Below are 16,163 nucleotides of genomic sequence, written 5' to 3'. Positions count from 1 at the left end.
CAGGTCCGACAGAAATCGCTGAATGCGGAGAGCAATACGCTCTCCGTATTCAGCATTGCACCAGCAGCTCTTGTGAGCTGCTGGTGCAACGCTGCCCCCTGCAGACTCGCGGCCATTCGGCCGGCAGCAGGGAGGTGTCAATCAACCCGATCGTACTCGATCAAGTTGAATAATGGCGATCTGTGTCCGCCTGCTCAGAGCAGGTGGACACCACTGCTCCATAAATTGCGTGTCTGGTGAGTCTGAAGACTCGCCAGAAATACGGGCCCACAAGCTCCATACAGAGCTTGATAAATGGGCCTCTAAACGTTTGTGTTTAAAGTGACTTAAAACACTTTGTTATATAAAATGCTAATTTATAAGTAGTAAATAAATATTTGTAATATACTTTCATTCTATGTTTTTTTTTCCCTTTTAATGTAATTTAGCTCTGTAAATTCTTAGTTTTCCAGTTATGAGAATTGGAAGTGCATACTGCAGACTTCACAAGCCTAGCCATGCTACTTGTGTCCCTAATTGACCTAAACAGAGGTGATAAGATAAGACACTGCAAAATAATGTAAGTTTTGGTACTCCTCCAGTAAAAAGCAATGGTTGGTGCTTCCAAATAAGCAAACTGGCTTCAAAGTTTGGCCACTGAAAATTAAATGCAGCAAAGTGTTAATTTATTCAGAAAGTGTTTGTTTTTAGCTGGAATGTTTATCTATTGACTTGAGTGAATGGAGTGAAAAAACATTCATTTTACAGTGTATTACAGCACCGCTCACAGCTACAATACAAATACAATTCATAAAATACTCACCAAACACAAAGACAGGCATGAAGTATCCAGCAGGCATTGGTAGAGTGGTTGCCAAAATGAACATCCAAAACTAATGGAAAGAGAGAGAAAAAATGTCAGGAAGGTCAATTGAAAATGTCATAAAATGGAATGCAACCTCTCTGGCAATCAAAGGGTTAATATTTTTAGGAATATTTTATCTCCCCTACTCCCTCACCCTCTCACAACCCCCCTATATTTAGTTCCCACAGACAATCTAATATCTATTCTTGGTTTATCCAAAGCTACTCAACTGTGCACTATGGAACCCTCAACCTGTTTCCAAGAAACTCACTTCTATCCATGACATTTTATCTCCCACATTACCCTAAAATGTGTCCCTCTCCCAACACACAACCCTCTATGCTGTACTACCATATGGGGGCTTTAATTCACTGCCCACCTGACATCACACATTTCTCTCCTCTGACTCATTATTGGTCATTTCAACATTTCTGTTGACAGTCTCACTGCCCCTGGGGCGTCAGACTTTTTTTCAGGTTACTTCCTTTTCCTATAGCCACAATGGACTGATACTCCAACTCATTTAGATGAAAACTCACTAGGGGTCCAATGATCTAAAGATCTCTACTCTGGCAAGATTATCTAAACAGTCCCATCAGTCCCCTTGTAGAAAGACAAATGTGAGCTTGAAAACTATTTATGGAGCTACCAATGTTCTCAATGTGAATGAGAGATACAGACTTAACAATATAACGCTCAAAAAAGCACCCAAAAATGTGGCATGATTTCTTTCCATGCCAGCGAGCTTTTGAAGTCCTGTTTTACAGTTAAGCAGCTCACCATCTGCTCTTTCTGACTATAATCTCCTAACATGCAACATCTATACACCCTCTATTCTTCCATCTCTTCTCAGGTTCCACAAACGCATAAAACAGATTCATAATTGCTTTAGTTTCACACTCTATCAGACCTCTTCTCTCCAGCATCTCTCTCTCTCTTGCCCAGAACAGCCCATCTCTCATTATAACTTGGCACTAACCTTCCAGCCTTGACCTACATTTGAAACATTCATCCCCAACCATGTCATTTTCAGCTGACACTCTATCTATACAGTAATTCATTCATGGTTGAAGACCACTGGAGAAAATCTCAACTGACTTCCTGACTCACAAGTTTTTATAGCACCACTCAGCCGTCGTCCTCTCTATGCAGAACTAAGTTTCTAGCTAGTAAAATACCTGCACTTTTAATGTGCTCCTCTGCTCACCTCCTATTGCCACAGGGCTTTTAGTTAAAGGCTTTTCTACCCACTTCAGAAACAAAATATCCACTATTAGACAACATATGCCAGCCATGTCCACCACTCACTCCAAAGGTCAACCTATCTTCACATACAAACTCTGTTCCTTTGAAGTGTCCAGTTTGTAGCAGTGGAATTTATAGAACACTGTTTTAATAAGTGAAAGAAATTAAACACAGTTTTTAAAATTCTCCTGAAAATCTATGGGAAACAGCTGAAGTGCTGTATTTATTTAATTTTTGCTAAGCATAGCTGCTTTTTTGGGTACCAATACCCTGCGGATCATTCACTAAGGTTTATGCCCTTTAGTTTTGCTGTTTAAAGGGATAGTAAACTCAACTTTTTTCTTTCATAATTCAGACAGAGCAGGCAATTTTACACAATTTCCTAATTTTTTTCATTCTCTTGGTATCTTTATTTGAAAAGGAGGAATATTAAGCTTAGGAGCTGGGCCATTTTTGGTTCAACACCTGGGTAGCGCTTTCTAATTGGTGGCTAAATGTAGCCACCAATCAGAAAGTGCTACCCAGGTTCTGAACCAAAAATAGTCCGGCTCTTACACTAACATTCCTGTTTTTTTCAAATAAAGATACTACGAGAACGAAGAAAAATTGATAATAGAAGTAAATCATGAATGAAAATGTTGGGTTTACTATCCCTTTAAGGCTTGCCTCCAGCTTTCATAGTTTCATGCATTTCCTAAAAACAGACTTGTTTAGAGGTGTACACTAACGGCATTGATTTATTAATCAGATTTGTGTGCCTCAGATCCCACCTTATCGCCTTCCTATAACATATAAGCCCACAAGCTCAACTGTTCTGTAGATCACCTTGTACAAAGGTTGTGTACATTACATCGTAACTTATTGTTGCTTATTTTATAATGTAATAATGCACCTATTGTTATGGCATTTGGTTTAAAATATGTTATTACTCCATAAAAATGCTAAAAATATTACATGGCATTTTTATAATTAGAGTACCCAAAGTTAAAGGAACATTTAACACATTTTAGAAGCATTGTATTGAGGTTATTCCAAGCCTCCTTCCAGACATCGGTGCAGCCATGTTGAAATCTAGCTTTCACTACATTCCAGTACTGATGTGTTTGCACATGTGCAGTAACTTTCCTGCAGATATCTGCAGTGTAACTTAGGTTCCAATATGGTGACACCCATAACTAGAGGGGGGTGCATAAAATGTATTAAGTTTTTAATGTCCCTTCAAAAAAGGACTTTGTGCCTTGACATATTATGGTATTTTAACATTGCAAAAATAAGTATTTTTCTTTTTTAATCATCTGGAATGTTCAGGACCACTAATCTCAAACATTAGTTTTTTCCTAACATTAGTCAAACATTAGTTTTTTCCTATGTTTTATATAGTGTGACCTATTGGTGTTTATTTTATAGCTTATTAGACCTGAGGGGTAATGTATATTGTTCCAGCCGTGGTTCTGTATACATGCAACATTTAAATATAGATATGTGAAACACACTTCTTAGGAGTGAGGGTAAAGTTAGGAAAACTTAAGTAAAAAAATTTAGAAAAAATGGCTCCTGATATATTTATGTATGTGATGAATAACAAAAAAAATTACCTTCATGACTATGAAGAATGCCAAAGTGCCAAAGATGGTGAATTGAGGGTTTGCCCATTCTAGCCACAAGTTGTTGGGGTCCACTAGAGGTGACCTCTCCAGTGATGCATTCTGGGAAAGTGTCCACCATGTGCGATTGTCAAAAAGTGAGGTGAGAAGTTCTTTCATTGTTAGCTAGGAGTGAAATCATATGATTAAATAAACAAAACTGATAAGAAAAAGTTTTAAAAAGGTTTTCACTAAACTTCATAACAAGGGTTGAGAGAAGTTACTGATGTGGTGGAATCACCAATAATCAGGATTATGATATCAACCAATTTATAAAGCTAGATCAGAGGAGTATTTTGGCCAAGGCAAACAGGGCAATTGCCTAGGGTGGCAGATTGGGGGGGCAGCACTTTTTGAGTCTCTGTTAAGAGCAGCAGGTGGCTTAACTAGAGCTAGCGTCTGTATTATATATATATATATATATATAATGTCCAATAGCCGGTAGCCCAGCACTCCAACCTCTGTGCACATATAGTGACCTGGGTGCAGTCCTCAATGAACAAATATGCAACTTTGTAGTAAAGGAGGGCACTCACAGGATTTGAGTAATCCAATAATTTATTATAAACACAATGCATGAAGTCATAGTCGACGTTTCGGCTCTATCTTTGAGCCTTCTTCATGACCGATTTTAAATCTTGGTACGGCTAACCAGCCGTGTTCCCGGCGGAGAGAAAAGCAGATCAGAGCTGAAACGTTGACTATGACTTTTCATGCATTGTGTCTATAATAAATTATTGGATTACTCAAATTCTTTGAGTGCCCTCCTTTACTACGAAGTTATATGCATATATATATATATATATATATATATATATATATATATATATATATAAATGGCTTACACTCACTGGACTTTTAAGATACGTGCCTTTATTATGACGTTTTGGGGACCATATTCCCTTCCTCAGACAGGGTCTGAAGAAGGGGATACGGTCCACGAAACGTCATAATAAAGGTGCGTATCTTAAAAGTTCAGTGAGTGCAAGCCATTTGTTTACCTATACTGTTTTCCTGCATGCACTCTGGCAAGCTGACCGTGAAGTGCGAGTGCTCTCCAGCTGCTAAATTTATATATATAAATAATATTACTGCTCACAGATGTTTTGTAGCCATAAGATAGTGATAAATAGCAAGATGGAGGATGTATAAAGTACTGTTATGTATGTGAACATACCCTCGAAGCCATGAACTGTCCCAGACTCTCAGGAAATGTAATAGATGACACAAGCAGAGCGACCAGCGCTGAGTATACTGGCTTGCTAAAATCAAATTTAAAGAGATGTTATTTAGTGCTTTAACTTTCACTGCTTTCATTTAAAAGGACGTTGTATTCAACAAAATTCTCTCATCCATATGAAAAAGCAGAATTTAAAACTAAACTGAAACTAATAGAGCAGCCTCTGTTCTGTACTTCCTGTAATGCTGATTGGCTGCTAACTCCTTCCTGTTGCTGCTCATTGGCTGACAGATACAAATGATCACCAGGAAGTACAAAACTGATAATGCTCTATCAGTTGGAGTTTATTTTAAACAGCTGTTGTTACTTTGCATTTCTAGACTTTTTTTCAATGTTTATTTATTACTCTTCCATATTGTCGTATATTTTTAGTACAATGTTCCTTAAAGGGTCAGTAACCACCTTATAATTATAAGACATTTCTGCTGTGCTGCTAAAGAATAACATATCAGCCAAATCTTAATGTTTTTAAAACAAATTAGCTTCCTTTTTTCAGAAATTATGTTTTAATAGCCACATTCCACCCACCAGTTGCCTGATTTGGAGCAGCCAATCTGGGCTTTAGTTTGCAGACAACCAGGCATAAAGTTAGTATAAAACGCATTTATTTGCAGTTGTTTTCAGTTAAAGCCAACTAGGGACAGAAATCTTGCAGAGGTAGCCTTAAAAAGTGAGCAGTTGTATTTCAAGTTCTCACTATTAGAAATTGCTCAATTTTCAGACCTCAATTACATGAAAAGGGGACAAAATAAATAACAATACATTGCAAAGTATGTTCCTTATGCATAAATAATTTTATATACTAATCTCAAGGTGCTTACTGTCCCTTTAAGTGATAATTCTAAATGATTTGTCCTTTTATAGTGTTTTCTTGTAAATAAAGATTTCATTATCTTCTTGGCAGCCACAGAAGACTACAGCTCACTGTTAGGAAATGTGTTGCAGAGCTATATGTCAGTAAAGAGAATACGCTCAAGTAATTTTAGCAATAATATTTCTGCAAAATAGTTATTTTTATTTGATGAATGGACATGGCTAAAAATCTACAGAACAATAAAATGCAATTACACTTACTTTACAGTATCCCACAAAAGTGAGTACACCCCTAAGTGGAAATGTCCAAATTGGGCCCAAAATGTCAATATTTTGTGTGGCCACCATTATTTTCCAGCACTGACTTGACCCTCCTTGGCATGGAGTTCACCAGAGCTTCACAGGTTGCCACTGGAGTCCTCTTCCACTCCTCAATGACGACATCACCAAGCTGGTGGAAGTTAGAGACCTTGCGCTCCCCCACCTTCCAATTGAGGATGCCCCACAGATGCTCAATAGGGTTTAGGTCTGGAGACATGCTTGGTCAGTCCATCACCTTTACTCTCAGCTTTTTTAGCAAGGCAGTGGTCGTCTTCAAGGTGTGTTTGGGGTCGTTATCATGTTGGAACACTGCCCTGCGGCCCAGTCCCTGAAGGGAGGGGAACATGCTCTGCTTCAGTATGTCAGAGTACATGTTGGCATTCATGGTTCCCTAAATGAACTGTAGCTCCCCAGTGCCTGCAGCACTCATGTAGCCCCAGACCATGACACTCCCACCACCATGCTTGACTGTAGGCAAGACACACTTGTCTTTGTACTCTTCACCTGGTTGCCAGCACACATGATTGACACCATCTGAACCAAATAAGTTTATCTTGGTCTCATCGCACCACAGGACATGGTTCCAGTAATTCATGTCCTTAGTCTGCTTGTCTTCAGCAAACTGTTTGCAGGCTTTCTTGTGCATCATCTTTAGAAGAGGCTTTCTTCTGGGATGACAGCCATGCAGACCAATTTGATGCAGAGTGCGGCGTATGGTCTGAGCAATGATAGGCTGAACCCCCACCCCTTCAACCTCTGCAGCAATGCTGGCAGCACTCAACATCTATTTACCAAAGACAACCTCTGGATATGATGCTGAGCATGTGCACTCAACTTCTTTGGTCGACTATGGCGAGGCCTGTTCTGAGTGGAACCTGTCCTGTGAAACCACTGTATGGTCTTGCCCACCGTGCTGCAGCTCAGTTTCAGGGTCTTGGCAATCTTCTTATAGCCTAGGCCATCTTTATGTAGAGCAACAATTCTTTTTTTCAGATCCTCAGAGCATTCTTTGCCATGAGGTGCCATGTTGAACTACCAGTAACCATTATGAGAGAGTGTGAGAGCGATAATACCAAATTTAACACACCTGCTTCCTATTCACACCTGAGACCTTGTAACACTAACGAGTCACATGACACGGGGAGGGGAAATGGCTAATTGGGCCCAATTTGGACATTTCCACTTAGGGGTGTACTCACTTTTGTTGCCAACGGTTTAGACATTAATGGCTGTGTGTTGAGTTATTTTACACCATTATACAGGCTGTACACTCACTACTTTACATTGTAGCAAAGTGTAATTTCTTCAGTGTTGTCACATGAAAAGATATAATAAAATATTTACAAAAATATGAGAGGCGTACTCACTTTTGTGGGATACTGTAAATGATCAGTAGATTTTTTTTTGACAAATTTCAACGTTTTCCTCTATTTCCCTGTCACCTGTATCATGTGACAACAATCAGCCAATCACAGACTTATATACAAAAATAATGTGAAATTAGAGCATTTTTTTTAAAATGTCATGCTCCATCTGAATCATGAAAGTTTAATTGTAGTGTCCCAGCTACATACGTATGTAGACAATATTCTTACTCAGTGGCTAGCAGTTTGGAGGTGAAGGAATTTCTTCTGACATATCCCAGGAACCAGCGTTGACAGAAAAGATAAGCACAGCTTGCTGCTCCACAAATCACTCTATAAAAATACAAGGAAAGGTGATAATTACGATTTAAAACAAGGTTCCTTTGCTCAAGCTGTATATTTGTACCTTGTGATTCCTCCTTGTGCTAAAAATGGGATAAGTCATATATTTAAAGGTATTTAAAGGTACTCTTGATCAAACAAATAATTAGGTTCCCCAACAGGCGTTATGGGTTATCACAGAGATTTTGAATTATAGTGTGTTTCTATATCTGGAGTAAGACTGTACCCTGGATATTTTTACTAATATAGGGCTATATTACGAGTGATGTGCTAACGGTTGCGTGCAAGCGATAAGGGTTATATTGTGGCTCTTTGCACATTTCAGAAGTAGCGCGCATATTACGAGTTGATGTTAAATATCTTCACTTGAGTGCAATTGAATTTAACATGTAACTTCAGAGCTCTGGTTAACTGTTACGCTCAACTAAAAAGTGGCACAAAACACATAAAAAATATATTGTACAGTTACTCTCATAATAACACTAAAATTATAACAAATTCAGAATTCCAAAACATTATTTTAAAAAATTACTTTTTTTCCCTGCTATTCCCAAAAGTATTAAAAAATTATATAAAACTACCTTTAGTTACATGTATAAACTGTATTATGACATTTTAATATTCCCTAAATGAATAATATATTGTTGTCTACATTTGGTTCCAACTGTCCCATTTTAAAGATGCAAATATTCAAAAATCCAAACTATTTCGAAATCCAAACCTTTTCCGGTCCCAAGCAGTTTGGATAAATGGTTTTCTTCCAAAGATTATATTGCATAAAAAAGTTATAAAGGCTCAAAGATATGAGGTCGTAGGTGTTAGAAAAAAAGGCAAGCAAAGGGATTTAACAATGAGATACATACATATACATGTATCAATAAGTGTATGCATGTATATATATATATATATATATATATATATATATATATATATATATATATATGTGTGTGTGTGTGTGTGTATTAATGTGTATGTATTTATATGTGTATATATGTATTTACCGACATATAAACACATAAATATATATGTACACACACACACACACACACATATATATATATATATAAAGCATATTTATGCAATATTCACATTTAATAAAGTGGTTAATGATGTATTTACTGCAAATATTTCACATTCCAATGTTCTGCACATAGATGAATATGTTTTAAGTATTTCTAAATAGACATTCCTATATATCTGTATATATCTATACCTATATTTAATCATATTTATAAAGGTATAGATGTATAACTTACCAAAAAAAATCGTCATATATATATAGAAATAGGTGCTGAACCAAAAATGAGCCTGCTACTAAGCTTTATATTCCTACTTTTTCAAATAAAGATAGCAAGAGAACGAAGAAAATTTGAAAATAGGAGTAAAGTAGAAAGTTGCTTAAAATTGTTGCTCTATCTGAATAATGGAATAAAGGCTCGCCGGAAACAGGAGTTAAGAAGCAGCGGTCTTAAGACTGCTGCTCCTTAACTCGTCCCATGCTCTGAGGCGCCGGACAGCAATCCGTCTGATCGTATATGATTAGATTGATTGACACCTCCTGCTAGCATATGCTGTCTGCATTTATCGATGTCTGGCGGACACATGGATGTCTGGATGTCCGCCAGACACATGATAAATCGGCCCCTAAAGGTCCAGCTTGTGATATTGGTCTACTATTGTGTAAACTCATCTCAAAAAAGCTACTGTAAATATCTCTTAATTATTTCTTATTAAAATCATTACATAATCTGTTTTATAGTGTGTGAGATACTGTCCATTTCTCCTATACTTTTTCCAGTCTGAAAGAACCCTCAGATTTCGTCCTGGTACACAATAACATAAAAACCATGACCAACAGGATAAATACTCACCCTAATATTATGAAAAGGAATGTCTCAGGTAGGTCAAACGGAAAACTGATCTTGAAATTGGTCTTGAAGACGGCTGTGATTGTTTCTGGGAGAAGTTAAGCAGATTTTACCAACAGCATTTATATGTCTAGCACAGACAAACCGATCTAACTACTACATCTCTATATACTATGAAGGAAGGTAATTTCAGCAATATGTGTCACTTCTTACAATCTCAGCCTTCACTCAATATGAAATGCTAAAACAGCCTAATAAATGGATTTAACACTCTTAGCTACAATAAATAGATATTAATATGGTAAGTCTACAAAACAACTTTCAGAGCCTACAATTTAACATTTATTTATTGTTTAAAGGGACAGTCTACACCAGAATTTTTTATTGTTTTAAAAGATAAATAATACCTTTATTACCCATTCCCCAGTTTTGCACAACCAACACAGTTATATAAATACACTTTTAACCTCTGTGATTATCTTGTATCTAAGCCTCTGCAAACTGCCCCTTTATTTAAGTTCTTTTGACAGACTTGCAGTTTAGCCAATCAGTGACTGCTCCCAGATAACTTCACGTGCACGAGCACAGTGTTATCTATATGAAATACATGAACTAACACCCTCTAGTGGTGAAAAACTGTTAAAATGCATTCTGAAAAGAGGTGGCCTTCAAGGTCTAAGAAATTAGCATATGAACCTCCTAGGTTAAGCTTTCAACCAAGAGAACAAAGCAAAATTGGTGATAAAAGTAAATTGGAAAATTGTTTAAAATTACATGCTCTATCTGAATCATGAAAGTTTATTTTGGCCTAGACTGTCCCTTTAATAGTCAAGCAGTAAACACTGTCTGGCAATTGAGTTTCCAGAGCTTTTATTTGAAATTTGAGGGAAAATAAGTAATAATTGGATGTTGTATAATTCTTTACCCTGCTCGCTGTTGAACACAGCTAACACTCTGAACATGAAAGCACCGCAGGTAGCAGAGAAGAAGCCACGCCAATAATTCCTCACCGCGAAATGCGACGACATGACTTCCACGCTGAACAGCACACCTGTCAGATAGAAACACAAAGGCTATAGGTCAGAGGTTGCTGAGATACCAGTGACCTCACAGTCCAGAAGAAATACCACAGCACCACAGTATACCTCAATAAAAAAAGCATTCTTACTTTAGTCTTCATAAGGACAATATATCACGTTCTAGTGCAGAATAAAGTATGAATACTTTTTATTGAGATCTACTGTGCTGCTGGGGAATTTGTTCTGGGCTGTAGCATTATTTAGGGGTAAGCAGTAACCCCCTACTGGTCCTGAGTGGAAACTGCTTCTGATACAATCAGCAGCGCTAGTCAGGGGTTAAACACATAGAGGTGCAGTGTCACTAGTGATAAAGTTGCATGATCTATTGAATTAGAGCATCTCATTTTATAACTATAAAGGCCCTTTAGGAAAATGATGCTATTGAGTACGTATCTTTGCCAGCCTGATATATTTATACATAGTTGTTATATTCTGACCATCAGTGTTTAATCCGTTCTTACCACTAATCGGTGCTCCAAACACTGTAGAGACGCCAACCGCAGCTGCTGCCACCAACATCTCCTGCTCCTTCCATTTATTCTACAGGGGATTTAAAGAGTAAGTCACCAAATACTGATCACGGTCATCATCCTCTCCACATACTGGTACTAGACACAGATAATAATAAAATGTAATTTCATGTATTAAAAGGACAGTCTAGTCAAAATTAGACTTTCATGATTCATATAGGACATGTCATTTTAAACAACTTTCCAATTTACTTTTAACATCAATTTTTCTTTGTTCTCTTGGTATTGGGTATTCTTAGTTGAAAACTAAACCTAGGTAGAATCATATGCTAATTTCTAAAAACCCTTGAAGGCCGCCTCTTATCTGAATGCATTTTGACAGTTTTTCACAACTAGAGGGCATTAGTTCATGTGTGCCATGTAGATAACATTGTGCTCACGCACGTGGAGTTAACTAGGAGTCAGCTCTGGCTAAAATGCAAGTCTGTCAAAAGAACTGAAATAAGGGGGCAGAGGCTTAGATACACAGTAATTACAGAGGTAAAAAGTGTATTAATATAACTTATCTATCTTTTTAAACTATACCCACTAGTGCAGGGTCATTTTTCAACTATTATGGCTCTTTATTATTTTCAAATATTTGCATTGATACTCACCTCATAATCACCAGTGACCGAGGATCTCATCCTGCCCAGATATGCTGCTATCATGCTGGATAGATGCACAAAGGGCCCCTACGCATGAGGAAGAGCAGAGATTAAAGTCATGTTGGATAACTTATTAAACAATATAGGCAACTGCCTAAGGGTGCCTTCTCGCAGAGGGATACATTACTTTGTACTCTTGGTATCCTTGGCTGAAAAGCATAACTAGGTAGGCAAGCCGTAGTGCATAAATAAAATGTTCTAGCACATTAGAGTATTTCTTTTTGACGTCCTTTTAAATATCAGGTTGATGACATTTGTAAAGTAACTGCTAAATGTTGCAGTTTAAATGTTGAAAGATTTGCACCATCACTAATTTATTCACAAACAGTGACAGAGCCCCAATGATCAGAGCCCCAATGATCAGAGCATGTGAAGTGGTCACATTCTGCAGCTTCACACTGAAGTGCTCTGTCTTATGCTGACTCTAGCTGCTGCACTCATATAATGGACCTGGGACACCCTTAGCAATTGCGGGACCCTAGGGAAGACATATTTGTGGAACCCCACATTCAAGCGTTCTTATTCCCCTCCCCCTGTATACCCTACCCCTATATGGCTCACCCCTGTCCCAACCTATATAAAGAATATCGGTATATATTACACCTCCTCCAAAAACACTTCTTTCTGAACTATACAGGATATACATGGCACCTTCTCAAACCCTCACCCCTGAAAGTGCAGGGCACCCCAATGCATGGGGCCCTGGGCGGAAGCCCCTCTCACCCTGCCCAAAGTGCAGGCCTGTAATGGACAGTATGTGATCGCTTCACCCATATTGTCCTATGGTGCCATTTGTAAACTACTGTACATCATCCTTCACTTGGCAGCAGTGACATTTTCTAATAAATATGTCACATCCTGGTATAAGAGTAATAAACCTTTTAAAGAAAAGGTTGTTTTGTATTAGAGACATTTAAAATCACAGGGAAACATGAAGATATAATCCGGGTTTTAATTAACTTTGTGAACCTATTTCTTAACATGAATCATTTTCAACTCACCACTTTTCCGAGAAATACTGTACTGCCAGCTGCCAGGGTACACGTTAAACCAACTACTTTGGCACCAAAGTTTTTTATTGTCAAATATTCCTCCAAAATTACACCAGTTAAAATGGTTTTAAGTTCAGGGATTCCAGAGCCTGTGGAGAGAGTGATGTGTTTTAGTATCTCATATGTGGAAACTGTCAAATAGTAATATATCATATTTTGCTGTAGTCTGTAGAGCACTCTCTAATTCACTTTGCTTTGCATTATGGTATTAGTTACCAGATATCCAATTCAACAGTTTGCATACTATCCCCTTAAAGATGTGTGCACAGAGTTGTAACCCATATATAGAGGGCGAAATTATTATTGTGCAAGCGGACATGATCTGATATTGCGGATCATGTCCGCTGCACATCGATAAATGCCGACAGCATACGCTCCCTGCATTTATCATTGCACCAGCTGGTGCAATACCGCCCCCTGCAGATTCGTGACCAATCGGTCGCTAGCAGGGGGTGTCAATCAACCTGATCGTATTGGATTGGGTTGATTGCTGTCGATTTCAGTCCGCCACCCCAGAGCAGGCGCACAGGTTATGGAGCAGCTGTCTTTAGACCACTGCTTCATAACTTGTGTTTCCGGTCAGCCTGCAGGCTCGCCAGAAACACGAGGCATCAAGCTCTGTACGGAGGTTGATAAATATGCCCCATAGAATGAATGTAGGATGTTAAGATTTTTAAACACTTTATTGTTTCTATTGGTTTATTAGAATGTTATTTCCAAAACAATTTGCAAAAACAAATCATTTAAAGAGGCAAACCTACCACAGAATTATCAATTAAAGGGATACTAAACCAATTTTTTTTTTCTTTCATGACTCAGATAGAGTAGACAATTTTAAGCAACTTTCTAAATTACTCCAATTATCTATTTTTCTTTGTTCTCTTGGTATCTTTATTTGGGCCGGCTCCTAAGCTTAGGTTCTTGCTTTTTCAAATAAAGATACCAAGAGAAAGAATAAAAATTGATAATAGGAGTAAATGAGAAAGTTGCTTAAAATTGCCTGCTCTATCCGAATAGTGAAAGAAAAAAAAATCCCTTTAAGAATGGTACAAATTATGCAATGCAAATTCATTGTTTATTTTACCTGCTTTTTCTGTAGTTTACTTCTAAAAAATATGCTTTTTTTTTACTTCCTGTGAGACTAAAGTGCATAAACCCTATTTAAAGGAAAATAAATGTCAAATTTGAAATGCACAGTAAAGCATTCCAAGTATGATTAGAAGCTTATTTGCAATGGCGTTTCATTTCTAAAAAGTAGGCTTGTGCATTTGTTTTTTTATGAATGTGAATTCGTAACAAACAGATATTTATTTCATTTTAACAAAAGGAATATCCAAACAAATGCACCAACTAAATTAAAATAAAACAAATAAATACTGGCAAAATACATCAGTATTCTTTCTTTCATTCAAATTACCTTTAAGGGTTAATTACTAGTGCAGTAGATCCTAGAACCTGCATTAAAGGAGAAGGTCTTTTAGCGCAGACCCTGGGATCCTCCGCGCTAAGCTTCCTATTAGCACGGCCTGCGCAGAAGTATCGGCATTAGATACACGCTACAGGTAAGTATAACGCTACAAGCGAACGTTTTCAACTATAGCGAAGAAACATTTACGGCTAGATTACGAGTTGTGCGTTACGCTTAAAAAGCAGTGTTAAGAGGTCCTAACGCTGCTTTTTAACGCCCGCTGGTATTACGAGTCTTGCAGGTACAGGTGTACCGCTCACTTTTTTGGCCAAACTTGGAAATACTGCAAATCCACTTACGTAAATTGCATATCCTCTTTTTTCAATGGGACTTGCATAGCGCCGGTATTACGAGTCTGACAAAAGCGGTAGACCCTCTCCTGTCAAGACTGGTACCGCATTTTAAAGTCAGTAGTTATGAGTTTTACACTACAACACCGTAGCATAAAACTCTTAACTAAAGTGCTAAAAAGTACACTAACACCCATAAACTACATATTAACCCATAAACCGTGGCCCTACAACATCGCAAACACTAAAAGAAAATTTGTAACCCCTAATCTGCTGAACTGGACATCGCTGCCACTATAATAAATATATTAACCCCTAAACCGCCGCACTCCCGCCTCGCAAACATTAGTTAAATATTATTAACTCATAATCTGCCATCCCTAACATCGCCGCCACCTACCTATATTTATTAACCCCTAATCTGCCACCCCCAACGTCGCCGCCACTATTTTAAAGTTATTAACCCCTAAATCTAAGTCTAACCCTAACACCCCTAACCTAAATATAATTAAAAGAAATCTAACTAAAAATTCCTATCATTAACTAAATTATTCCTATTTAAAACTAAATACTTACCTGTAAAATAAACCCTAAGCTTGCTACAATATAACTAATAGTTACATTGTAGCTAGCTTAGGATTTATTTTTATTTTACAGGCAAGTTTGTATTTATTTTAACTAGGTAGAATAGTTACTAAATAGTTATTAACTATTTAATAACTACCTAGCTAAAATAAACACAAAAGTACCCTTAAAATAAAACCTAACCTAAGTTACAATTACTTGTATAAAACAGTGAAGTGGAGCGCTGGACTCAACCCACCTAGGTAGTTCTGAATTCAAAAGGATTTTGATACGTGGAGTGTAGGTGGCGCTAGAAGTACACTAGGTATACCAAGCAATGGGTTATAAACTAATATTCTAAGTCTGTATTATACTAATGCCCTCAAATGCACTGGGTGGTGATAATAGGAACAAATAGTCTAAAACTACTAAGTGGATTTTAAATCAAATTTATTCAATATTTTGCACTTAAAAATCAACAAAATCAGTCATGCATGTGGCCCACACTAATCAATCACAACACCTTTCAAATCACAATAATAAAATCAAACTTTGTCAATATGATTAAAAATATAGCAACATTAAATCATTCATCAATTGTGTTTAAATTAGGCAATAATAAGGCAATAAAAATGTTGAGGCAATCTGACTTATGTTCTATTTGCCTTTAAAGGTTTCTATTCGTTAAAATATTATGAGATAGTTTTATCCATAAATATGTTCCTTATAGTAGTCAGATTCAAGAGAATTTTATCTCAAGTGGGTAGGGCAAAACCCCGGTAAATCAAGTCTCTTTTGTAATGTGCCCTGTTAAAAAGAAATTCTTGTTTGCACTTCTTTGAAAGGATTCCCA

The 16,163-nt window shown here is 37.3% G+C and overlaps 1 protein-coding gene across 1 annotated transcript in view; it reads right to left on the bottom strand.

The window, feature by feature from the left end:
• LOC128638345 (chloride channel protein ClC-Kb-like) overlaps window positions 1-16,163 on the bottom strand; it is a 41,753-nt gene that overhangs the window by 11,670 nt on the left and 13,920 nt on the right. Inside the window, exons 5-13 of the mRNA XM_053690252.1 lie at window positions 12,938-13,077; window positions 11,886-11,963; window positions 11,221-11,299; window positions 10,606-10,731; window positions 9,684-9,768; window positions 7,702-7,803; window positions 4,910-4,994; window positions 3,685-3,858; window positions 803-872 (exon numbers count right to left, since the gene is read on the bottom strand). Of these exons, the coding sequence (XP_053546227.1) occupies window positions 803-872; window positions 3,685-3,858; window positions 4,910-4,994; window positions 7,702-7,803; window positions 9,684-9,768; window positions 10,606-10,731; window positions 11,221-11,299; window positions 11,886-11,963; window positions 12,938-13,077 (939 nt within the window). The remainder of the gene's footprint in view (window positions 1-802; window positions 873-3,684; window positions 3,859-4,909; window positions 4,995-7,701; window positions 7,804-9,683; window positions 9,769-10,605; window positions 10,732-11,220; window positions 11,300-11,885; window positions 11,964-12,937; window positions 13,078-16,163) is intronic.

Source organism: Bombina bombina, chromosome 8 (genome assembly GCF_027579735.1).
Source record: "Bombina bombina isolate aBomBom1 chromosome 8, aBomBom1.pri, whole genome shotgun sequence".
Lineage (NCBI taxonomy): Eukaryota > Metazoa > Chordata > Amphibia > Anura > Bombinatoridae > Bombina > Bombina bombina.
This window is presented reverse-complemented; position numbering and strand designations above follow the sequence as displayed.